Source organism: Miscanthus floridulus, chromosome 10, assembly GCF_019320115.1.
Source record: "Miscanthus floridulus cultivar M001 chromosome 10, ASM1932011v1, whole genome shotgun sequence".
In the NCBI taxonomy this organism is placed as follows: domain Eukaryota; kingdom Viridiplantae; phylum Streptophyta; class Magnoliopsida; order Poales; family Poaceae; genus Miscanthus; species Miscanthus floridulus.
In genome coordinates this window covers 13,754,131-13,779,700 of record NC_089589.1, presented here as the reverse complement: position 1 = coordinate 13,779,700, position 25,570 = coordinate 13,754,131, and the positions used below count along the sequence as shown (strand labels likewise).

The 25,570-nt window shown below is 48.7% G+C and overlaps 2 protein-coding genes and 1 pseudogene across 2 annotated transcripts; all 3 read right to left on the bottom strand.

The window, feature by feature from the left end:
* Positions 1–4,153: 4,153 nt before the first annotated feature.
* LOC136487696 (cyanidin 3-O-rutinoside 5-O-glucosyltransferase-like) lies at positions 4,154–5,889 on the bottom strand. The gene has a single exon (XM_066484795.1). It carries the CDS (start codon positions 5,717–5,719, stop codon positions 4,169–4,171), a length of 1,551 nt encoding a protein of 516 aa, XP_066340892.1. The 5' UTR covers positions 5,720–5,889; the 3' UTR covers positions 4,154–4,168.
* Positions 5,890–8,931: 3,042 nt separating this feature from the next.
* LOC136487695 (cyanidin 3-O-rutinoside 5-O-glucosyltransferase-like) lies at positions 8,932–10,609 on the bottom strand. Its single transcript, XM_066484794.1, has one exon. It carries the CDS (start codon positions 10,571–10,573, stop codon positions 9,071–9,073), a length of 1,503 nt encoding a protein of 500 aa, XP_066340891.1. The 5' UTR covers positions 10,574–10,609; the 3' UTR covers positions 8,932–9,070.
* A 1,912-nt stretch (positions 10,610–12,521) lies between these two features.
* LOC136488038 (uncharacterized) lies at positions 12,522–13,111 on the bottom strand (annotated as a pseudogene).
* Between the last annotated feature and the right edge of the window lie 12,459 nt (positions 13,112–25,570).

Sequence of the window (25,570 nt, the reverse complement as noted above, 5' to 3'; positions counted from 1 at the left end):
ACTCAGCCAAGATACAGGTCAGGTCTATCTTTTTCTTCCACTCCGTGTAGTGGGGATCTCTAACAATTGCATGTCTTGATTCCAACGTTGGTTAAAATTAAAACATATAACTATTCTAATACACTAATTCTACATCACCGTTGGCAGAAATAGAATTAATGCATAAAATCATTAAAATTTACAACTGTTCTTATACACTAATTTTACATCACCGTTGGACAGAAATAGAATTAATGCATAAAATCATTAAAATTACGATATTGTTATTAACAACATTGGTCAGAAAATAACAACATCATAATCATGTCAAAATCTCTTTTTCTCTAATAAAATATCACGTTGGTTCAAAATAACTGGAGAATAAACAATTTCTTTTGCAGCGGAAAAACTCTCAATTTCTTGAATTTTACCCACAGGGAAAAAATATATTTTCTATTTTTTAAGCCATTAATCAATTTCTAGGAAATAAACATTTACTGGAAAAAGAAAAAGGAAAACTGATTCATTTATGTCACTGTTTTCGGCCCAACCGGCAAAGCGGCCCACGGCCCACGCCCATGCGCGCACTGTCCCATGCTCTTCCCCGTGCCCAGGCCGCAACCTGGGCCTGGGACGGGAAAATGGCCCGGCGCTCACCCTCGCCTGGGCTAAAAGCCAACCCAATCAACCGGCGTCGTTGGATTCAATCGGACGGCCGAGCGATGAGATCGGGTGAGTAAAAACCTCCGACGCCGGCCTCCTCTCGAAGCCCTAACATCACTTTCTCCTTTGCTCTCTCTCTCTTTGCTGCTCTGGTTTCTCTCCTCAGCGCAGCGCAGCCACAACCAAGCGAAGCGAGCAGGCGAAACGATGGAGCGATGGCGCCATCGCTGACCCCCTCGCTGGCGTGCGCGCCCCCCAGCGGGTGAGCGCGCCGCCGTCGAGCGGCCTGGCTGTGGCGCCCCCTTGGCTGAACCCGGCGAGCAGCTCCCTAGCTCGGCCCTTTCTTCTCCTCGCGCGCCGACGATGCAGCAGCACTGCGCAGTGGCGAGGTAAGCCCAAACGGCTCTTCCTCTTTTCCCTTTCCCCTTCTTTCTTCTAGGATTAACTCGATTTGGGGATAGGGTCTAAATTAGGGTTAGGGTTTTGGGATGGGCACTTCTTCTTCCCTAGAGGGACTACAAATTTTAGGGTTCGGCATCGCATGCCGAGCCCTCCTTGTCTTCTTTCTTTCACCCAATTAGGGTTAGGGTTACACCGAACCCTCTGTTCTTCTTGGATCTGAAGGGATCTAATTCGATTCTTTTCTTTTCTAGTCAGTTTCTTCTTGGTTCTTTGCCGATTGGGGATTAGGGTTGCGTACTGTTCTTCCCCGAGCTATTTGCGTGGGTTAGGGTTTGACTCACTAGAGTCACTATTCATCTTCCCCAGCGAGTTCTTCGTGGGTTTGAGCTCGGATTCGGGTTCTTCTTGAAACCGAGTACTACTTCTTACCCCTTTCCTTAGATCCGAACTGGGTCATTTCTTTTCTTGCCGTGCATCGGCAAAGATGGCGGTGCGGCATCTTTCCCCACTCGGTGGCGGTGGTGACCAGGAGTTCAGTGACGTCCGCCACCCTCGGTCTCTTTTTCAATTTACTTTTACTCGGTTAGGATTAGGGTTTCGATCCGAAACGGATCGAACCCTTGTGATTTCTTTGATTTATTTCAATGCTTTACCCCATACTAGATCTACATATTAGGCAACCTTGGCTTTGATACCATTGTTAGATTACATTGTCCCTCTTAGACGTAGATCAGGGTAGGCTTTTTCTTAGATGAGAAAACCATTGATGTACCTTGGTCTATTCTGTCCATGGACGCTGGTGTCATGGCAGCTCCAGCGTAGTGGTGGAGACGATGTCAGTGGCGATGCAGAGGCGACGGCGGAGTCGGTTGGTGGCGGCTTCCCGTCGCTGGCAGCACTTACTTTAGATCGGATAGGTTTTCTATTGGTGGATCACGGCGGCTCCGGTCAACCTCTTGGTCTGAGCTCTGATCCCCATGTTTCCTTTTATAGTGCTGTACGATAGGGGCCCACCAACCATATTAGGGTTGGGCGCCCCCGATCAGGGCGTAGATCGAAGGGCGCAATAGGCCGTTGGGCCTATTGGTGGAGATCAACTAACATGCTGCAGCCGCTTTCTCTAGTGCTATCTCCTGGTAGCCACTGAACTTATCTGGTACTGTTGACGCAACATTGTTCTTCTCTGTGTCTTTGTGTCTTTACGTTTGGGGTTGTTCTATTTTGGACTTTTAGTATGTCTTGTAAGTTTTCAACATGTCTTCTAATGTTTTGCTTGACGTGTTGACCATCCTAACCTCCATGCCTTATGTCCAAGCCAACCTTGCATCCATTTGAACTTTCCTTGTATACTAGCAAACTTTGTTAGTCAAAATGGTCAAGTTGTTCAAGAAACACCAAAATCACATAATGGCCCATGCAAGGTGTTATTTTCTTTACATAGTGTATGTGTAGTGTAGTGGTAGGAAGTGAATACGCAAGGTTAATTATGTCTTTGAGGTGCATGGTTTTTTTATTTCGGTAATGTTGTGGGTAAGACGTCTGATCGTCCACACACCCACATTGGTGGGCCTCGCCCGTCTGAATGGACCAACACTATCAATCACACGGTCGCTCGTGTTGCTAAAATATATAAAAAAATCTGCTCACTTTCCTCTCGAATCTTCACCTCGCTGCTTCCGCCTTTCCCTGCAACTTGCTCCCTCCCATGATGCGCCCGTGCTTGCCCGCCCACGACGCTTGGCTCCCCATTCCCGGCCATGCTCCATCCTGCGCCGCGCCGAGCACCTCATCTCCTTCCCCACCCACACACACTACCACGTCCGTCCCCCCACCCCGTTGTAGCACGGCCGGATGGCTCCGATGGGGTACGTTCTGTTGGTTGTGGCAAGGGTGCTAGAGCAGCCCATGGCGTCGGGGGTGGCCTAGGAGACGGCGCTCCTGGCGGGGCCCCTTTGGGCGGCGGCCCTCCTTGGCCCCCTGCTCGGCTAGGCCTCGCCGTTGCCACTCTGGTGCCCCAGCCACCAGGTAGGCCGTGGCCACGCGACGAACGTTGGGTTTCAAGTGTTTCAGACGTTTTAGACCTTCGTTTCAAGTGTTCGATCTGGATGTTGCAAAACGTAGTTCTAGAATGTTTCATATGTTGCAATGACAAAATACGCATGTTGCAAGGCTATGTTTCAAGTGTTCCAGGTGTTTCGGACATATGTTGCAAATATTTCATCTAGATGTTTCAAAAGTAACTCTTGGTGTTGCACATGTTGCAATGTCTATACCCGCATGTTTCAAGCACATGTTTTAAGTATTTCATCTGTTTTAGACGTATGCTGCAAATGTTTCATCTGGATGTTGCAAAAGTAGACCTGGTGTTGCGCATGTTGCTATGGCTATACACGCATGTTTCAAGTGTTTCATCTGTTTTATACGTATGTTACAAGTGTTTCATTTGGATATTTCAAAACTATATCTTGGGAGAGCACATGTTGCAATGGTGGCAGTGGCTGGCGGACAGCGGCTAGCCGCATTTGCCTGCTGCTGCTAGTGCGCCGCCATGGGTCACCGCGCCGCCTGCTTGCGATGCTGCTGCGTGCATGCGGGCGTGGGAAACAGAGCGGGTTTGGAGTGGTTCCCGCGCATGCGTGGGCATGGGTGAGCGAGTTGTGCGCGTTGGGCCCAGATGCGGGAGTTCCGTACGGACAGACGTGGCCTCCGGAACGGGATTGGTGCGGGATGAGAGATCTACTTGTGTGCACGGAAGCACACCATCCGACGCTAGCGACCCGGATCGTTCGGGCGCTAGCAAGTCCCTTTTTATTTATTTTGGAATAAGGCGTCTGACTTTGTTAATAGCAAAAGAGACAAACTTTGAATGCTTGTGGATGGAGGTAGTATCTGTCTTGTACAGTTCAGCTTATTCTCCATTTAGTAATTGGGAAGTTCTATCTCCAATTTCCTTGGAGATATACTAGTCGTATCAAATTGGGTTTCCCAACTGATAGTCTTACTAATAACAATCTTGTGCAATATATATAAGCTAATAACATATTTCATATATATACATCTATAGGTACTTGGTATACCAAAAGTACTCCTACAGTAGTATCATCGGCCAGAACATGTACGAGATTCAGTTTTTTCCACAAATGACTTCAGCGATTTCGACAGGACGAAAGTTATCACTCACCCTAACACAACCACAAACCTGCTGGACAGAGCTAACAAAATCCCGAAGGTTTCTCTCAGCCGGCCCACCTGCATCTGCCGCCTGCTGAGCTCTCTCTTTCAAAGCCTTTACTCTCTCCCTCATCGCCATTGCTTTCGTACCCTGACCCATGACCAACTCAACGCACCTTGCCAGCTCCATCCCAGCTAACACGCCCTCACTGTTACGCTCTCCTCTGATGCCGATCTCCCACTCCTCCACCAAGTGCGCATTCGTCGGCTGGTCGAACATGCTGGGCACGCCGACGAGTGGCACGGCGGCGGCCATGGCCTCCATCGTCGAGTTCCACCCGCAGTGCGAGACGAAGCAGCCGACCGCTGGGTGCGACAGGACCTCCGGCTGGTTGCACCAGTCCACGACCATCCCATGGCCGCCGCTGCTCTGGGTGGTGTTCTCCAGGACGCGACGTGCACCCTCCTCGAGCCCGTCTCTGCGCACGGCCAGCAAGTATGGCCGTCCACACTGCAGCAGCCCTTCGACCATCTCCTCCATCTGCTGCTTGGTGTAGCTTGCTATGCTCCCGAACGAGACGTACACCACCGACTTCTCCGGCTGAGCTCCGAGCCAGTCCATGTACCTCTTCTTGTCGGCGTCGTCATGCTTGTACAGATGGATCGTCCGTTCTTCGTTTGATGAGCCACCGGCGGCGACCATGGGACCGACGGCGAACACGTCGAGATGCCGCTTCATCTCCGACAGCACGGTCGCCTCCAGCTCGTCGAACGTGTTCACGAGAACCTTGGGCCGCCACTGGTCCATGCTCTCGAACAGTTCCCGGATCATCTCGACGACGGACTTGGCCAGCGGGCTGCCCGTCGTGTCGACGAGGTAGGACGGGAAGTCCCGTATCCGGAGAGGACGGCGGCGTAGCCCGGGCAGGCTCACCTCGTACGCGGGATCGGTGACGTGGGCGGCGGCGACCTCGCCGTAGCCGTGGAAGTAGTGGTACTCGGCGGCGAGGACGGTGGCCGGCTGGATCCAGTACACGGCGAAGGGGATGCCGTGGCGCGTCGCGACCTCGACCGCCGCGGGCACCAGCAACGTGCACACAACGCACGTGACGGGCCTCCCGCCGGCGGCGAAGCGCGCGAGCATGGCGGAGAGGCTATCGGTGCTCACGCGCCGCCTGCGGGCCCAGTCCTCGGGGGTTCTGGGCAAGGAGCCGTCGTCGAAGCCATCCGAGTGGGGGACGTAGGAGATGACGCCGTCGCTGCAGGCCTCCTCCTCGCCGGCGCGTTGGTCCGCGTCTAGCGACGAGGGGAACATGCGGCGGTGGGCGGCGACATGCACGGAGAGCGTGGCGAGGATGGAGCCGTCGACGACGTCGCTGAGCTGAGCGAGGCGGTGTGCCAGGGCGCGCGCTGGGTTGACGTGGCTCTGGATACCGTAGGCCACCACCAGGAAATGGTGGCCGTGGTGGTGGCTGGTGCGCTGCTGGTGTTCCTCGTCGGCCATGGATCTGCAGAGTGATGGGAGGAGCGACGACTAGAGGAGTGAAATATGAGTGTGCTTTATTAGCTGAGCCTGGACACTGGGCAGGGTGTGTGGACGGCATCTTGATGCCCATAAAGCTTATCCACGCAGCAGGTGCCTCTAAACTGGTATCTGGACTTGCAAGGAATCAAGACTGGCGACATTAAGCTGTCGTTTGGTACGACTTCAACAGCTGCTTCACTAGCTGATTTACAGTTTCGGCTAAAGATGAGCAAACGGGCCACCCGGCCTGGCCCGGCACGGGCCTGTGCCAGGCATGGCCCGATAGGGCACGGCATGAAAGGGCCCGCCAGGCCACCGGGCCGTGCCCCGGCAGTCCTTCGTGCCTGGCCGACGGCCCAGCCACGGCCTGTCTGGCCACTTTCCGTGCCGGGCCGGCCCGGAAAGCACGGCCTGCTCTGCAGCCCGGGCCAATCCGAGGCCTGTTTCAGCAGGTGAAGAGAGGAAGACCGTGGCGCTCGAGGCCGTAGGAGGAGGCCAAGCCGCCGCCGGCCGAGGCGGTGGAGAGGCGTGGGGCCGAGGGGGCTACTGGCCCTCGGCGGCGGCGACATCATATCTTGCCGCGTGGGGGTCATGGACATGGAAGACGAGCTGGATCCTGCATCAGGGGGCGTAGACGCGGAGGAGGCTGTCGCTCATGCTAGAGACCGCCGTCCGCGGAGTCGCTCGAGCCTCGCGAAGGAGTAGCCGACCGGTGGATGCGGTGTCGATCGCGGAAAAGGGGGCGTGGACGTGGAGTCGCTCGCGGAGGAGGATCCGACCGGTGGTGCTGGGGTTGAGGAGGAGGTGGCCACAGTCTGCGTCTCGGCACTGGGGGTGCGTAGCGCCGGAGCCTTGCGACTCGTCGCGAGGCCCACCATGTCGCGGTGCCCTTGCGGGAGATTGGGAGAACGACGGCGCGGGGGGAAATAGAGCTAGGGTTAGGATAGGAAAGGGGTGTGAGCTGTTAGCAGGCCACAAGGCTGTGGGAGTCCGCGGGCCGCTACCGGGCCTTCCCCTAAATACCGGGCCGTGCCGTGCCGCCCGGCGTGCCTGGGGTGCGGTCCAGGCACAGCCTGCTCCACCGGGCCGTGCTGTGTTTGGGCCAGGCCAAAAAAATCGTGCTTTGGGCCATGCCATCGGGCTACGGGCTGCACGCTCATTTTTAGCTTCAGTAACCAAGGGTGGATCTCAGCTCAACTAATTGGCCAACGCCCGTTCTATTTGAATCCGGCGAACGATATTCCGACAAGAAAAAATAATTTCCACCTCTGGATAGTGCCACGTGTGGCCATTCTCTTTTGGGGTGCTCGGCTGCGAGCGCCGGTCAGCCAACCGCTGCATGCGTCCACTCGTTTTCAATTGGCTGCACTGATGTGTTGGGGCCCATGTAAAATATTTACTTTAAATTGCTATAACTTCTGAACGAAGTATCCATTTTCAATTCCATTTACGCTTGTATATTCTACTCGACGAGATGAACAAAACTATATTCCACTTACATATATTTCAAAGATTTTTTTTCTAGTAACAAGAGTTATGTGTAGTAACTTATAATATATAACTTCTTACAACATATAATTTATGCAAAAAAACTTAAAAATTCAAGAGTTATGAAACATAACTTATATACAAAAAAAAATATTAAAAACAAAGGAACGAATTAACTTATAACTTATGCCAAAACTTACAAACACAAAAGTTATTAACATACAAAGGAACGAATTAACATATAACTTATACTAGAACTTAGAACACAAAAGTTATGAAACACAACTTGTGTACATAAATTATTCTATACAACTTGTGCATATAAGTTATTCAATACAATTTGTATGCATAAGTTGTAAATTATAAGTTTTATGTTATAAGTTAATATACATAAATTCCTATTAGAAAAATCTTCGAAATATATGCAAGTAGAGTCTAGTTCGTCTCGTCGCGTAGAACACATTAGTGCAAATGAAATTGAAAATGGATACACCGTTCAGAAGCTATAAGATTTTGAAATAAATGTTTTGTTTTTTCATGTATCGGCAGCGAAGTCACATCTCATGGAAAAACGCGAGGGGAGGAAAGCCACTGGTCTGATCGTGCACCACCTTCGGATCCGGTGAATGCCCGCTCAAATGGAATTGGAGGTCTGTTCCTGTTTGTTTCCCTAGCTCTGGGCCATGCTGACCAGATACGGGCCCCGTTCGCTTCGCTGAAAAAACAAACCGAAACATTATTTCGACTAATTTATTGTGAGAGAAAAATACTATTCCAACTAAAAAATAAACTGAAAAGTATGGATTATAAGGCAAGCGAACAAGACCACAATTAGACCTGTTTATAGTTCGGTTTATTTGTTTCCCTAAAGATCGCTGAGCCTAGTCAGCGCGCGCTTTAAAGCACCACTGAGCCAGCACTTGGGGAAACAAAATCTAAGGGGTGTTTGGTTCTATGGACTAAATTTTAGTCCATGTCACATCGGACATGTGGATGCTATTTAGGAGAACTAAATATGAGTTAATTATAAAACTAATTACATAGATGGAGACTAATTTACGAGACAAATTTATTAAGCCTAATTAATCCGTCATTAGCACATATTTACTGTAGCACCACATTGTCAAATCATGGACTAATTAGGCTTAAAAAATTCGTCTCGTAAATTAGCCACAATCTGTGCAATTAGTTATTTTTTCGTCTATATTTAATACTTTATGCATGTGTCCAAATATCCGATGGGACAGGGACTAAAATTTTCCTATAGAAACCAAACACCCCCTAATTTTGGCCAAATTAATATGCCAAATAGTTGTTTGAGAGAAAAGTAACCAATCATTTAGAACGATCGTAAGAACAGTCCTTTCTCCGTTTTTTATTAGATGTTGTATTAATTAAATCAAGCATTTATGTCTTTGATTTGATCATTAACTTCAAAAGATTTATATAGATTCATGTCTATGTTTTTATATTCGCTATGAGAGATACTTTCATAATATATATTTTGTATGTTTGTGAAATTATAAGAATTTTTTTAAATGTTGATCAAAGATAGTAATATTTGACTTAGGACAAAAGAACCTATGGAGTATAGTATACTGCAAGTAAAACTAAAATTGACATCGTACTTTTGACTTGAGGGAGTGTATATCAACTGAGCTTTGGTCATGATAAAAGGACCAAAAGAATTATTAACAGCACTGTACATGCACTTCAGTAAAATTAAATTACTAAAACTAATTCATACATGATCAAGGGATCCGTATCTTCCGATCAACAATTATCAAAAGAAGTCGATGTCATGAATGGACCTGCAGATTGAAATCTCTACTATGATTTTAATTATACCGATCTTGACATTGTTTTGACGAGGTCACAGAGGTTTCTCTCGGCAGACCCACCTGCAAGGGCCGCTGCCTGCGCTCTCTCTTTCAAGGCCTTTGCCCTTTCTCTTATGGCCACTGCTCTTGCACCATCACCCATGACCAACTCAATGCACCTCGCCAGCTCTGTCCCTGTGAGCACGCCATCGCCGTTTCGCTCTCCTCTGACGCCGACCCCCAACTCTTCCTCGATCAAGTACATGTTCGTCGGCTGGTCAAACATGTTGGGCACGCCGACAATGGGCACGCCGGACGCCATGGCCTCCGTCGCCGAGTTCCACCCACAATGCGACACGAAGCACCCGACCGCCGGGTGCGACAGCACCTCCAGCTGGTTACACCAGTTCACAACCATCCCCTCGCTCTGGGTGTCGTTCTCCAGCAGCTGGCCATGGCTGCCGTCGCCTTCGCCATCGCCGCCGTCGACACCGTCCCTGCGCACGGCCAGCAAGTATGGCCGCCCACACTGTCGCAGTCCTGCAGCGATCTCTTCCATCTGCCGCTTGGCGAGCTTCGTCACGCTCCCGAACGACACGTACACCACCGAGTTGTCCGGGTGCGCCTGAAGCCACTCCATGTACCTCTTCTTGTCGTGCTCGAACAGATGGATCCGGGCGTCCGTCGCGGACCCGACCATGGGGCCGACGGCGACGACGTCCAGGTGCCGCTTCATCTCCGCGAGCGCGCTCGGCTCCAGCTCGTCGAACGTGTTCACGAGCACCTTGGGCTGCCATCGGTCCATAAACTCGAACAGCTCCCGGAACACGTCGATGAAGGCCCTGGCCCTGTCGCTGCCCGACGTGTCGGTCAGGAACGACGGGAGGCTGCCTATCCGGAGAGGGCGGCTCAGCCCGGGCACGCGCACCTCGTGCACGGGGTCCGTGGCGTGGGCGGCGACGAGCGTGTCGAGGCCGTGGAAGTAGTGGTAGCTGACGGCGAGGACGGTGGCCGGCTGGAGCCAGTACACGGCGAGAGGGATGCCGTGCTCCTGCGCGACGTCGAGCACCGGGAGCAGCACCATCGTGCACGCGATGCACGTCACCGGCTGGCCGCGGCCGGCGAGGCGGGCGACGATGGCCGAGAGGCTGTCGGCGCTCGTGCGGCGCATGCGCGCCCTGTCCTCCGCGCCCGTGGGCCAGGACAACGAGCCGTCGTCGAGACCGTCGGAGTAGGGGACGTAGGAGATGACCCCGTCGGTGGTCTCCTCCGCAGTCGCCGCCGCCGCGGAATCCAGTAGTGAGGAAGGGAACATGCGCCGGTAGGTGACCACCGGCACGGAGAGCGTGGCCGTAATGGAGCCGTCGACGCCGTCGAGCCGTGCGAGACGGCGGGCCAGGGCGCGTCCCGGGTTGACGTGGCTTTGGACGCCGTAGGCCACCACCAGGAAATGGTGGCGTCCCTCGTCGTCGGCCATGGGGAGAAGTGTTCGACTGTGGGGAGTGTACAAACGCTCGATGTCCATGCCGGGATATGTATCACTATATCAGCAGACAGCAGTCTGAATTAATGGTGTGGATCTGTGCTCTTATCTGTTCAATGATTCGTTGGATATCTTGTAGCCACGCACTACTTTGCATTGTGACGTTAGCAGTGACATCTCACATATACTACCCATGCTTGTCTTCTAGAAAAAGATAGGTAGCATGCAGGTTCAGGGCCTACCTGCTACTACCAATGTCAAGTGCTTGGGTCCACTTTAGTTTCAGAAAATTTTGCAAAATTTTTCAAGATTCTTCATCACATCGAATCTTTGACATATGCATGAAGCATTAAATATAGATAAAAAATAAAACTAATTACACAGTTTAGACGAAATTCACAAGACGAATCTTTTAAGCCTAATTAGTTCATGATTGGACACTAATTGTCAAATAACAACGAAAAGTACTACAGTGTCATTTTGCAAAAAATTTTGCCATCTAAACACAGCCTTGGATGTTGAGCAAGGTCACGTTTAGTTGGCGCCTGAATTGGCATTTGCGGCAAACACTGTAGCAATTTCGTTTGTATTTGTGAATTATTATTCAAATATTGACTAATTAGGCTCAAAAGATTCGTCTCGCAAAGTTCAACCAAACTGTGCAATTAGTTTTTTATTTCATCTACATTTAGTACTCCATATATATACCGCAAGTTTGATATGATGGGGAATCTTCTTTTTGCATAGTATCAAAGTCGGGAGTTCGATGGAAACTAAACATGGCCCAAGCTTTCTGTAATCCACCTTAGGCAGGAAAAACGAGGAAAGGACAATATGTCAGATCGTTTGTGTATGTCATTGACTGACCCCATGACACCCACATGTGCAAAAGACACTCAAACAAGTGTCAAATCCGTTGCCATATAGTCACACAATCTGTCACTGGCTTACGAGAGGAAAAGAAAAAACAAACCACTGAATTGCGCTTGCATGTAATTGAAGCAATGAAACACCTCAGAATAATGCAAGCAGACTCGTGAGTTCTGAAATGACTCGACAATGCAGATGGATAAACTGAACTGAAGTGGGCACTTTTTGCTACCCAAACTATGGGTACGTTTGGTTTGTACAGTACCTCCTAAAATTCCTATCACATCGAATATTGGACACATGCACGGAGTATTAAATATAGACTAATTATAAAACTAATTGCACAATTTGCGACTAATTTGCGAGACGAATCTTTTAAGCCTAATTAGTGCATGATTTGATAACATGGTGCTACAGTAAACATGTGTTAATGACAGATTAATTAGGCTTAAAAAATTTGTGTCGTAAATTAGCCTCCATCTATGTAATTGGTTTTATAATTAATTTATATTTAATGATCCTTATTAGTATATAAACATTCGATGTGACATGAATTTTAGGAGTGACTAAAGAACTAAACACCCTTTATATATTGGTTCAAGCATTTTCAGTCTGTGCAGTGCATCTTCGTCTTTATGTGTACGCTGCAACAGCACCTACACGTGATCAATCACCACTCACCACCAAGTCACCAGCAGCTGCTACGTACCAAAGCTGAACCTTTGCAAGACGGGATTTTTAAGTTTTTGCCATCGTTACGGATGGTACTCCTCGTTTGCTAGTTTTATATGGGCAACTACATATTTGCTACACGAAACAGTGAGACTCCAATGTATTTGTCATTTTTGCTGATGTTGCACGCCACGTAGTTAGCCAACATGGCAGCGCTTCTCAAGACCACCGCTGCTTCTCTTTATTCACTCGCTGACATGTGGGCCCCACAAGTCAGGTTCATCTTCAACTTCTGACCAACAAGAATGAGGCGAGCACGCACCACTTATTGCCATCCGCACGCGCCCAGCCTGCACGCGCCGGGGCCGCCCAGGCTACCACGCGCCAAGGCTGCACACGCCTAGGCCGCCTAGGGCGCTGCGCGCCATGCCAGGGTCGGCGGTCTCCTTCAACCTCTCCCATCTTCTTCTTCGGGCTGGGTTGCGCCGCCCGGGACGGCGATCCACTGCCGGTCCGCCTGCTCCAGGAGCACCATTAGGGAGACCCTCTGCTCCTCCTCCTCCTCATCCACTGACGCGGCCGCGGGTGGCGGAGGAGGCGGAGGCGGGGGAGGGGCGACCTCGGCGGCGGCAGCGGTGGGCCATGGTCGGGTGTGGCAGCGACACGGCGCGGTGGACGAGGGGGTCACTGGCGGCGGCGGCGGCGGTAGTGGGCCCCGAGGCGGGAGGTTGGTCATCGCGGATGATGTCGAGGAGGATGCACGCCGCTGCCGTGGCGGCGGCGGCAGGGACGACGACGACGGGGACGGCACCGACGACACTTGCCTCTTGGCGGCCATGGCGGAGGTGAGCGTGACGGTGGTCCGGCGCCCAGCCGACGCGAGGTCGTCCTCGTCGCGGAGCTTGAGCAGGTCGCGGAGGTTGCAGGACCCCGCGGCGGCGTCCCCCCGGGCCCCGCGACCGCGATTGATGGCGCCGGCCCCACCGCGGTGAGCTGGTCCGCCAGCGTCACGCTGCGCCGCAGCACCCGGCCCTCCATCCCTTCGCCCCAACCCCAAGCAAGTCAGTCGCCGGCTCACGCACCCACTGGAGACCGGGAGCTCGAGCCCGGACAAGGCAGTGGAACCGAAGCACCTATTCTAAGCGGCGGGCCTGACTGGTGGGGCCCACATGTCACAGAGTGGAGGGAGAGAGAAGCAGCGGTGGTCTTGAGAAACGCTACCACGCTAGCTGACTACGTGGCGTGCCACATCAACGAAAATGGCAAATACATAGGAGTATCACTGTTTCGTGTGGCAAATATGTAGTTGCCCATATAAAACTGGCAAACGGAGGAGTGCCATAACGATGGCAAAAACTTAAAATCCCTTGCAAGACAGGCACACAGCATCATCCATCCTACTCCAAGCTATATATATATATATTCTGTGACAATAGAGCGTAACGTTAACCCAATGCCTACAAACAACCGTTGTGGGACATTTCACAACCAATTTATTCCTACTATCTTTTTACCAAATAAAAACTGTGAGGTTATTCCATGTAAGGGACAGGGGGAGAGAACAAAAGAGGATTACAACTATTGCTATTCACCCATGTTGGAAAAAGCAGACCAAATTCTTTTCTGAAGCTTCTTATAGCAATAGTAGCTTGACCTAGTTTTGAGCCAACAAGTGGTAGAGAGATGCACACATGTGGAAGGTCAAGCTACGGAGCTCAAGAGTGGTCTTGGAAAGATGAGAATTCATTAAAACAAGTTGAATTGTATGATTTTGGAGTTCAAACGGATTAAAAAAATCAAACCTCAGTTATCATCGTATCAGGTGCAATGGATCTTCCAATAATAGTATGTCATACTGTGTATGTCCGATACTGAATTGCACAGGATGATCCAGTGTTAGGCTAGCTGAAGGTGTCAAGATATCATTCGGTGATACTGTTGACGACTTCAACTTGAAGATAGACAAGCTAGTGGTGTTGACGTATGATCCAATGATGCATGTATTGCACACATCTGGTGACACTATGTGAAGACCATGTTGAAGATGTGCAAAGAAAAATCAAGTGAAGGTACACACACGGTGTATCTTCTGGTGACACTGCACAGATATGAAGAACAAGTCTTTGGACATCACAGGATTATCTAGCAGTCAGTGCCTGGTTGGCACATGGTGTGTATCATCTGGTGGTCATCCATATAGTGGTTATAGGAAAAGTTTCAAATGATATTTAATACTGCATTATCTGGCGATGGGTCTTAGTGACCATCGGATCATCTGGCGATCGTGGCGATTGCTAGATTTTAGCCAATGGCTAGTTACTCTCTCTCTCTCTCTCTCTCTCTCTCTCTCTCTCTATATGGCGATCGTGGCGATTGCTAGATTTTAGCCAATGGCTAGTTACTCTCTCTCTCTCTCTCTCTCTCTCTCTCTCTCTCTCTCTCTCTCTCTCTCTCTCTCTCTCTATATATATATATATATATATATATATATATATATATATATATATATATATATATATATATATATATATATATATATATATATATATATCACTTTTGGAGCTCTCCTCGACCAGGCCATCACACTCACATATCGTGGAGACAATTTGGGAGTTATAGAGCATTTGCAAGTTGAAAGGATCAAGATGCCCCAGGGGAGATGAATTGGGCTAATTCTAAAATTCTTTGCAATAATTAAATCCTGCACTTAGCACACTTCACCCCTTGTGCCTAGAATATGATTCTAATGATCTACCGCACAAAAGTTTAGCACCATAAGTTTCAATCCTACTCTAACATGGCAATTCTAAGAATGCAAAGACAAGAATTGAATTGCTCAAAAATGAATGCTCAAAGTAAAGAGAGGAGAAGGAAAGCGGTGATGTTTTGCCGAGGTATCGTAGAGTCGTCACTCTCCACTAGTCCTCGTTGGAGCACCCGCACAAGTGTGTAGCTCCCCCTTGATCCACGCAAGGATCAAGTGCTCTCTACGGGTTGATTCTTCGACACTCCGTCGCGGTGAATCACCCACAACCGCTCACAACTTGAGTTGGGTCATCCACAAGCTCCACCAGATGATCACCAAACTCCCAATCATCACCAAGCCATCTAGGTGATGGCGATCACCAAGAGTAACAAGCACGAACTCTCACTTGACCACAACAAGCCTAATGAGAAAGGTGGATGCACACTTGTTACTCTCCTTGCACTAATGAGGCCTTAATCTTGGATTCTTAAATCTCAATCACCTCACTAGGCTCTTGCTCTCCAAAGCACTCTCAAGGGTGTTTCTCAGCTGATCAAATGGGCAAGAGGCCTCCCTTGGATGAATAAAAGAAGTATTTATACCCCTTATTCAAAATGAACCGTTAGGAGGTTGCATCAGCGTTCTACAGGGTGATCGGACGCTCCGTTCAGTTATCCCTGCCATAGAGCCGTTAAGTTATGACCGGACTCTGACCTGCGTCCGGTCAGCACTGACCGGACGACTCTGACCTGCGTCCGGTCAGCACTGACCGGACGCGTCCGGTCATGAAAACTGCTCTCTAGACCCTTACTGATGTTGACCGAACGCTGGCGCCCAGAGTCAGGTGACTTTTTTGTTCAGCGTCCGATCAGTAACCAAAACCTGACCAGCGTTCGGTCAGCATTGATCGGACGCGTCCGATCAGCACTGACCGGACACGTCCGATCAGGATTCTCCCTCTCTGGAACCTTACTGGAGTTGACCGGACTCTGGCACCCAGCGTCCGGTCACTTTTCACTCAGCGTCCGGTCGCAACTAGACGACTTCTCCTTGATCAAATGAACTGACCGAACTCTACTGCCAGCGTTCGGTCACAACTGGATCAGCGTCCGATCAACATTTGACCCTCCATTAACTTTCAACTCGAAATCATATGTGAATGAAGATTGCTCCAATTGATCTTAGGGCTACTTTGGAGCTACCTAGTGCTAGATTTGACAAGTGTGCACCACACCTAACCCACTAGACTCACCTAGGTCAAGCTACTAGTCTATACCCCCCCTTAATAGTATGACCAAAGAAAAAACAAAGTTCTAAACTACTCTAAGTGTCTCTTCAACACCAAACAACACTTAGAACTAGTCCATCCTTAACCTTGTCGTTCATCCTTTGAAAACCGAAATGATTTCCATCGTAGGGGCATGACAACCATGATTGCCCAATCAATTGCCATTACCATGACCTAACTTAACTGCCTATGCAAAACACATGTTAGTCATAGTAATCATGTATTGTCATTAATCACCGAAACCCAACTAGGGGCCTAGATGCTTTCACAAGTGAATCCAGTCAAGACTAAAGATTTCCTAGTTGGAGGGATTAGCTTATGAGCATCTCTTTAGGCTCTTCTCTTTGAATTAGTTCAAGTGAAGGTCAAGGCTTGTTACTCTTGGTGTCACGAGCACTTAGACGGCTCAGTGGTGATCTTGGTGATCTTCCGATGGTGGAGTTTGTTGAAAGACTCTAAGTTGCCACTACTACAGCAATCTTAACCGAGGCGGACAAAAATCCTTAACCGAGGCGGGCAACCGCCTCCACCGAAAGGTCATGGTAAATCGTGCCTTAACGGAGGTGGTTAATCAAATTAAAAAATGAAAACCCATGGACAAGCCCAATGAGCCCATCCACGGGCCCACCGAGCCCATCCACGGGGAACGACCGCTGCAGTCGCTCGCCATCGGGTCCGGTCTCCCCGCCACCAGATCCGGCCTCACAGCCACCGGATCCGGCATCCCCGCCGCTCGCAGGTTCGCAGCGCCCATGCCGCCGACCCCCGCCCTCCACTGGATCTCGCCCTCCGAGGTGGAGCAGCCGCTGTTGGGGAGCCATGGGAGAGAGGGATGTCGCGAGGTAGCCCAGATCCGATGGAGAGGGAGGAGGGGGCCGGGCATCACCCTGCGCCTGGTGTGCCACCGCCGCCACGCCGGTGGAGAGGGAGGAGGGGGCCAGGGGTCACCCCGCACCCGACATGCCATCGCCCCGCACCCGAGAAGAGGGAGGAGCGCTTCTCGCTCTAGAGGGAGAGGAGTGAGGGAGTGAGAGGAGTGAGAGAGGGAGGGAGAGGAGGGATGTGCCGTGCAGTTGAGGGAGAGGAGAGGGAGGGTGGGAGGCTGATGGGTGAGTGGGCTAGGGTTTGATTTGGTATATATAGTGGAGTGTTGTTGTCGGGCTAAGATGGGCCGAGATGGATTTGAGTGGGCCCGGCCACTATTAACCAAGGCAGGCCTCATAAGAGGCCCACCTTCGAAAATGGAGGTATTTTTGGAGGCGGGACTCTTATAAGGGCCGCCTCGGTTAATAGATTTGCATCCATAAATTGATTTTGCGAGGCGATTGATTGTGACCACCTCGGTTAAAAAAAATACCCGCCTCAGTTAATCCTAGGTATTAACCGAGGCGGTTGAAATGCCAACCCACCTCCGAGGCCCATTCCCAAATGCCTCGCATAAGTTTTTCTGTAGTAGTGTGCTTTATGCTTGGATTGAGATGCACCATCTGAATTGGATAATAGATATTATGGTAGAGTTTGAGCCTTGGTGACTCAAGGTAGCTTAATCCTTAGTCGGTGCTCCAATGTTGATTATTAGGGGATTGTGGCAACAATCTAATACCATAGGGAAAAAGCATGTCGTCTCTTGTCCACTTTACTTCTAGCATGTACATTCTTGTTAATCTTGTTGTGTGCTTGAAGCCTTTTGGTGACAACAATTATTGGTTTTATCTTACTGTGCTCTCTAGTAGCTAGGCATTCAATTTCGCATAGGACTTGTTGGTAGTGTGAATGTGTGATCATGTTAAGGACATGGCTTAGTGTATTTGCCCTAAGGACTCACTTTAGTGTTACATGCTTGGGTAGTTATGCAAGAGGTATGAAGTAGAAAATGATTAGGTTAAGTTTGCTTTAATTTTTTAGAGCCCAATTCATCCACCCCTCCTAGAGCCATTCGATCCTTATATTGGTTTATCAGAGCCTCGTGCTCTAGGATAGGCTTCACCTATTAAACAAATGGCACCAAATGGAAAAACACAACCAAATATGAGGAAAGAAACTTTGCCTATTGGAAAGTCTGCATGGTGGCATATCTTGAGTCAAGCTCTAGAGATGTTTCGGTGGCAACTTGCATGGGTTGCCTCTCTTGCTCAGTGTTGTGCAATTCAAGTGGAATGCAAAGGCAAAAAAATGTCTTTTTTTAGTTTATACATGAAGAAACTTTCTCTAGGATTCATAGAAAGCAAGGAGTTAACACATGATATATGGAATGAGTTTGTCAACCTGCATGAGGGTTCAAAGCAAATCCATGAAAAAATATATCATGTTATAAGGGTCATGATCAATTATTCAAGATGTTTCCCAATGAGTTTTATTGTGATATGTTTTCATGTTTAAATATGACCATTGAGGAGATTAAGTCACTTGGTCTAACTCAAAATTTGGAAGGTGAAATTGACCATGAGACATTGATGACCTTCGATAAGCCAAATTACAACATCAACACCTCTATTCTTCATGAAAAAATAGCAATGATATAGACATTCTTGATGTGGTAGGCAAGATTAGAGCACAAGAGATGTTGCTTGATGGAGAGATTGAATAATCCATCACTAGCGAGAATCTTTGAAACATCTGTCCCCTATTTGGGTTTTGGTAATTAATGACAACACATGTGGAGTAACATTCTCATGTGAGATATGTAAGGTAATGGTGTAGTCCACACAAATGCTTTGAGATACATGGATGTCATGATGAAGATGGCAAGGAAGCATGGTGAAAAGCTCAAGGCAAAGGCACAGCAATAGGGTTTACGTTTTAGCCGATCGATCATGAGGTGATCAGAGGATGAGAACTGACCAAACTAATAGGATAGATTGTTGTACTATTAAGAGGGGGAAACTTGTTTCAATACGGTTATCTGGTGCCACTTGTGAAGTCTAACAAATGCATTGCATTTAGAATTGAGTGGCACTATGAGAAAAGTATGACAAACTTTGAAAAGATTCTAACTAAGGGCTAAAGGTGATGGTCATCCCATGGGAAATCAACTTATGTTAGCTTGTTTAAAAAAGGGTTTGAAAAGAAGTCATTTCATTATTTTATACTGCACGAGAGCTCTCTAGTGCACCACTGGACATATGAAATAGTGCCTAACCCTAGCAGCTCTAAGCATGAACCTATTCTGTTTCAATGCTCACACTACAGAACTCACTAGAGATCTTGGAACAATGCACATGTTAGTGGTGCTTAAATTCCAAAGGGGTCATTGAAGTTGTAAACCCTTAGAACTCACTAGATATCTCTGGTACAACACCGAAGAGATACACCCAAGTTTTACCGCATAGTGCATGGGATTAAAAGTAAAAGACATGGAGTTCATCGAAGCTCTCTGGTGCTCCACAAGAGTTATAATGTCCATGTCTGACAGGGAGTCAATTACGATTAAATATAACTCTGGTGCTCACAATTTCAATACAGTGAATGTATAACGACTAGTGTGTGGTTATGGCTATAAGTATTGGGTTGCACAGCATGGGCACCTCTCTTGGACCCTTAGAAAGTCTGCTACACATAGTAGAGCATACTTTGAGCAGCCACTCTCATATATACATGCATATAATTGCATCTTTGGAGAGTGCAACCAAGATTCTAGTGCATAGCATTGAGAGTTTTCAAGTGGCACTAGGTGTTCATCTTGCAAGAAGGTTTTCTTGTTACTCTTGGTAGTTGCCGACACCTAAATGGCTTGGAGTGTAGACTCCATTGAAACACAACAAAGAACGTTGTGTTGGTGCTTCGAAGAAGATTTGTGGCTCATCCCTAACAGAGAAGGCAAAGAGTAACTCTAGTGGAATTGAGGTATTGGGTGGCTCTTTGGTTCTATCCAACTCAAGATGATCAAGTGTTCAAGGTACCAAGACAACCTTACTAGGTTGGAAGCTTCATAGAGTAGTGGTGAAACATTGAGCTCACCTCAATGTGTACTAGGGGTGACTGGCAACTCAACAATACCATGGAAAAAAATCTTGTGTCATCACTTGTGGTATCTCTTGATCTCAAGTTCAATTCAAGCATTACTTTGTGTCATTTACCTTCTTAGACTTGAATTGAATGCCTATTACCCTAGGTTGCAAACCCCACTAGCTAGGAAGTTCTTATTAGGGCTCACATGCGTTACTAATTAGAATTGCATAGTGTCTTTGATTTATAGTGGTCACCATGTATTCACCACTCCCATCTAGTCAGTTTCTTAGATACTACAATCTTGCCTTCAAGGTTGATGTTAATGAGATGACCAATAAGGACAAGAAGGGCAACAAAGATCATTGTGCCTTCATCAAGATCAAGTGATTAGGATGAAGACTTTGCCCTTCTCATGGAGAAGACTCAGCGCATGTCTCCAAGCTTGGCATGAAGGGGTTACAATTATGGCCGCATTAAGAACAAATTCAAGGCAATTTTAGGGGAGATGGGAAAAAGAAGTGCTACAATAATGTTAGCTATAGAAATCTAGGTATTTGTATCCCTTACCTGATAGGCACAAGATCATGATAAGGGCTAGGAATGATGAAAGTGAAGAAGAGGGGAAGACCAAGAAGCCACAAAGACGACGACAACAAAAAGACAACGACAACAAAAAGGATGATGACAACACAAAATGTGATTATAAGAAGAGCCTTGTTACCAAGTGGGTGTCTGAGTCAGGTGAACATTCAAGATCAAGTGAAGAGTACATGACTCATTCCACTACCAATATTTCTCATGTGCCTTATGGCAAAAGTTGTGAGGTGATGACAGTGATGATGGTTTCTCTCCTAGTGACCTAACTAAAATCTTGAATGACTAGATCCATCAACAAGAAACAAAAGAGCAAGATCAAACAACTTGAGAACTCAAATGGGAAGAAACAAAATAGCAAGGTCAGACAACTTGAGAACTCAAATGGGAACATTAGTACTATTTTTAATATGCCTGCAAAGAACAACTAGTGTAAAGAGCCAAGTGAAGTTGTGCTTGAAAGTCACTTTAGAGCAAGTACTCCAAAATACTTGCCAAGTACATTGATTTCCTCAAGAACCTTGATGAGATAGTTGTGGATAGAAATCATACTAAGGATAGCTATTACAAGATTAATCGCCTTCATCATGAGCTAACAAATGAAAATCAAGAGCTTGAGCTTGCTTATGGGCCATAAAAGATGACCACAACAACTGGTGCTTAAAGTACCAAGCGCTTGACATGATCCAAAACAATAACCTTGATGAACTTGAGCAAGTAAAGACTAAAATGTGATTAAGATGTCTCTACCTCTTTGTGATGATTTGCCTTAAAATGTTCCTTCTATTTTGTCAGATGACCTTTCAAGGCTCAAAGAACTAGGGTGAGGTTGCAAGCTTCAACTCATTATGGAACCAATTGAAATAGAGGGGGTATGAGCAGAAGGAGATCTTGTTCCAAAATTTAAGATACTTTAACAAAATTGGCCTTGAGTCTTTCCCAAAAACACTATAGGATGGTCCCCTTTTAAAGAAGCATATAGAAGGAAACCAACTAGAGGGGTGAAGAAGAAAGAAGGGAGGAAGGTGGAAGAAGAAAGGAGAGGTCCATAGTCCCATCAAATCTACAAGCAAGCTCTATTAGAAGAAAGAGTTACACAAGATAAAGGAAGACCATACACTATCATGACGACAAGAAAACACCTGAAATGGCTAAACATAGAAGATTCAAGGGAAACAAAAGATAGAAGTTTGGATACCAGCAGGGACAAGTACGCATTGAGGGAGAGTGTTGAAAATAGCAACTCCTACTGGGTTGCTTCTAGAAGAGTTTGTGGATTTCAACATAGCAGATATTTTTCATGTAAGATTCTAGAGATAGCTTCATGGCAAAGGAAGAAGAAAAGACTTGTCGATGCAGAAAGTGACCAACACATAAATATTTGTAGTTTTGCCGTATGTTGTGATCGGAGGTGGCCTAACACTCAATGACACAGGGTTTATACTAGTTCAGGCAATATGCCCTATGTCCAGTTTGAGTCAGTTGGTGACTTTATTCCAGAGCCCAGGTGCTCGAAGTTTGCAGTGGGGTTACAAACGAGAAGGAGAAAGATGGGGGGAACAAGAGGTCCGGTTAGACTCTAGTTGGAAGGGCCGAGAGTGATAGGAGCCCCGCTATGAGCTAAGTGTTCGAGCGTGTGCTCATGGTTTGAACCTGGTGGTTCTACTATTGTGTAGTAGTAAACTTGATCGATCTAATGAATCCTTTTTTTACTCTGTCTTTTGGGAGAGAGCGTATCCCCTTTTATAGATGAAGGGGATAGCTTTACAAGTGAGAGAGAGAGAGAGTACATATGCTACTAAGCCTTGTTTCCCACGCTGGTGGGTACAGGATGATGGTAGGCGCCCACAACACTGTTGAATGTCAGATGCACATGGGAGGTTTGTGTTGTCTTCTTTGGGTATGGCAGACGTCGGCACCTGCCACACTGTTGGTTCCTAGAGACATGCAAGGGGTTTTACCATATTTGCTTGGTACGGTAAATGTCGGTGCCCACAACACTATCGATGCCTAGAGGTATGTGGGGGAGCCTTACCGTATGGGAGTTAATGGTGCCCACAATACTGTAGGGGAAAATGTCGGCGCCTACAACACTGCTTGGGTTCTGTCGTGCCAGAGAGGTCGCAGAGTACTATTTCTGCAGGTGTATAGGGTATGGTCCCTGATATTGCAATTTGACTTGTGTGCCCTACCTTACTTTCTTTGTCCATTCCCTGGTCCTTACCGAATGGGCATCCCTGGTCGGTTAGTCCCAGTCGGCTCTGAATGCGCCAGTTGGAGAAGAGCAGTGAACAGGGGTTTGGTGAATCCCCAGTTGGAGACATGAGTTGGAGTCGGAAGTAGTGCTTTGGCCAGGCCTTCCGGTCGGAGAGGCTGTCCAGAGGTGGGCTGGAGACCGAAGTGAGCGCTCCGATCGAAGAGGTGGGCAAGAGTCGAAAACGGACACCGTTCCTCCTCGACCAGGCCTTTCGGCCGGTGATTGGATTGCCCTTTTGGCCTGTCATTTAGGTACTTGGGCCGGCCCATGAGTTGTGTGTTGTCTACAACATTGCCTGCTGGGCTGAGCCTCAGTTGGGAAGTCGATCTGTGAGGGACCCCAGGTTTATGAACCCGACAGGAGCCCCCGAGCCCTCGGGCGATTCGGGTAGAATCGTCTAGAGAATTTTTGTCTTGATGGTGGGTGCGCGTGAGCGCACCCGCGGGTGTAGCCCCCGAGCCCCCGAGCGATTCGGGTAGAATTGTCCGGGGGGGTTTTCGTGTTGTCAGCGAGGGAGGTTTTTGTTTCATCAGTGGGAGCGGTTCGGGCAAAATTGTCTGGGGATGTTTTTCAGCGGTCATGTGTGCGTGTTTTTAGTTGAGATGGAGTCATCAACCAAGGCATCGTTGCGCAGCCAAGGCAGTTAGTTTTGGTATCGGGCGAGGTAGAGCTCGTGGATCCTGGCGTCGGTGCACGCTGTGGGATCGGGCGAGGTAGTTAGTTTAGGGATCGTACAAGATGGAGCTTGCAGGTCCTAGCGTCGGTGCACGTTGTGGGATCGGGCGAGTCAGAGTCATGGATCCTGGCCTCGATGCAGCCCGTGTAGCCAAGCTAGTTAGTCAGTTAGTTTAAGGATCGGGCGAGGCATAGCTCACGAATCCTAATGGGGCGAGTTTGGGGTCACAGACCTAGGCGTTTTGGAGTACAGTCGAGGCATAGCCAAGGGATGGGGCGAGTTCGGGTCGCAGACCTAGGCGTTTGGTGTGTAGTCAAAGCATAGCCAAGGGATGGGGCGAGTTCAGGGTCGCAGACTCAGGTTTTTGGTCTGTAGTCAAAGCATAGCCGAGGGATGGGGCGAGTTTGGGTCGCAGACCTAGGTTTTTTGGATGTCTTGAGCCCTCGAGCCCCGTTGGGCTTTGATAGGGGTCGGTTTGAGTTGTGTGCATTACCCTGTCCTCGGTTTCTCGCAACCAGAGGGGTTGAGCTTTGTCGCTTGCCTCGATCGCTCGAGCTTGAGTGACGCGCTCCATGATGGGGTTCATGACGGGGTTGGTATAGCCCTCTTATGACATTCCATTGCTCCTTTACCTGCAACCCGGTAGATGCCTAGGTCGTTTTGGAGACCGACCCGGGTGGCCTGATAGCCTCCCCTCGATGGAGATTCTGTGGGCTTGGAGAGAGGTTTAGGATCGAACGAGAAGGTTGAGATGATCCTATTTGCTTTAGGGCAGACCGAGCGAGGGCCGCATGGGGCTCATCTATGTTTTTCTCCCCTGGCTCTGTTTGACATGAGGCGGCCTCGAGCCCTTTGTGGGTCAACCTTTAAACCCTGGTCGGTCATTGCTCATGTTGAATGAGGCAACTGCCGCTCCATGACGCAACACGGAGCGTTGTGATGCATTTTGCTGCATGTGCGATGCTTTAGTTCCCTAGCCCTCGGGCGATTTAGGGCCCAAATCGTCCAGGGGGCACAGGTGTATGGAATGAATGCATGTATGAATGTATGAATGATTATATAAAGAAATAGTTGATGTCGGTAGTGTTACCTTGATGACTCGAGTGATGGGGTTTGAAGAGCTCCAATCGGAAATGTCCGACCGGGACCCGTGCTTGTCGTTCATGATGGAGTTGGCATGGCCTACATGGGGCATCCCTTTGCTCCTTACCTATCTCTCGGTGTGTTTTTCTAAGCCGTTCGATCGACTTAGGAAGCCCAATGGTCTCTCCTAGCGGAGATCCCGTTTGTTTGGGTTTTTCCAAGTCCCGCCTAGGGAGGCGGAGAGCCACCTGCGTGTGGTGACGCTTTGGTTTTTTGCGCTTGGCGTGCAGTAGTGGTGGACCATACCTAGGCCACATCCCATCTGACTAGGCGACGTTCTGTCTGACCAGGCATCGTTGTGTCGGTCAGTGTGCGTCCCATCGGTCAGGGTGCGTCCCATCATTTCCCATCCGCATTGAATGGGGGAAGGGAGAGAGTTTTTTGCTCTGATTTTTTGCCCCTCTTTAGCTGTCACGTTTCCTCCTTAAATAGGGGGAGGGAGAGGGCTTCTCATCGTAGTCCTTTGCCTGTTCTCCAACTATTGCCTTTCCTTCTTCCTCCTCACCGAGAGTGACTGTATGCCATGGTGGTTCCTAAGTGAGAGAGAGGGTAAGCGAGGGGGAGGACTTATAGATCCTTTCATAAATCTGGAGTGTGATGTCAAGCTAGAGGCTGCCCAAGGTGGTGCTGGCCATCTTTGCCTGAGAAGAGGCGGCTTCTGCCAAAGGAGGTGGCGCGGTGGATTCATCTACGAGGCCTTTTTTGGGATGGATCTATGTGTGGATTCTTTCCGATGGATCTTCATCGGGCGAGCCTTGTCGGAGGGGAAGTTGCCCGGGATTATGTTGGTGGAGGGTTCTGTGCCTACAGCTGCTTAGGTTGGCTAGGTCATAAAGTTTGATGAG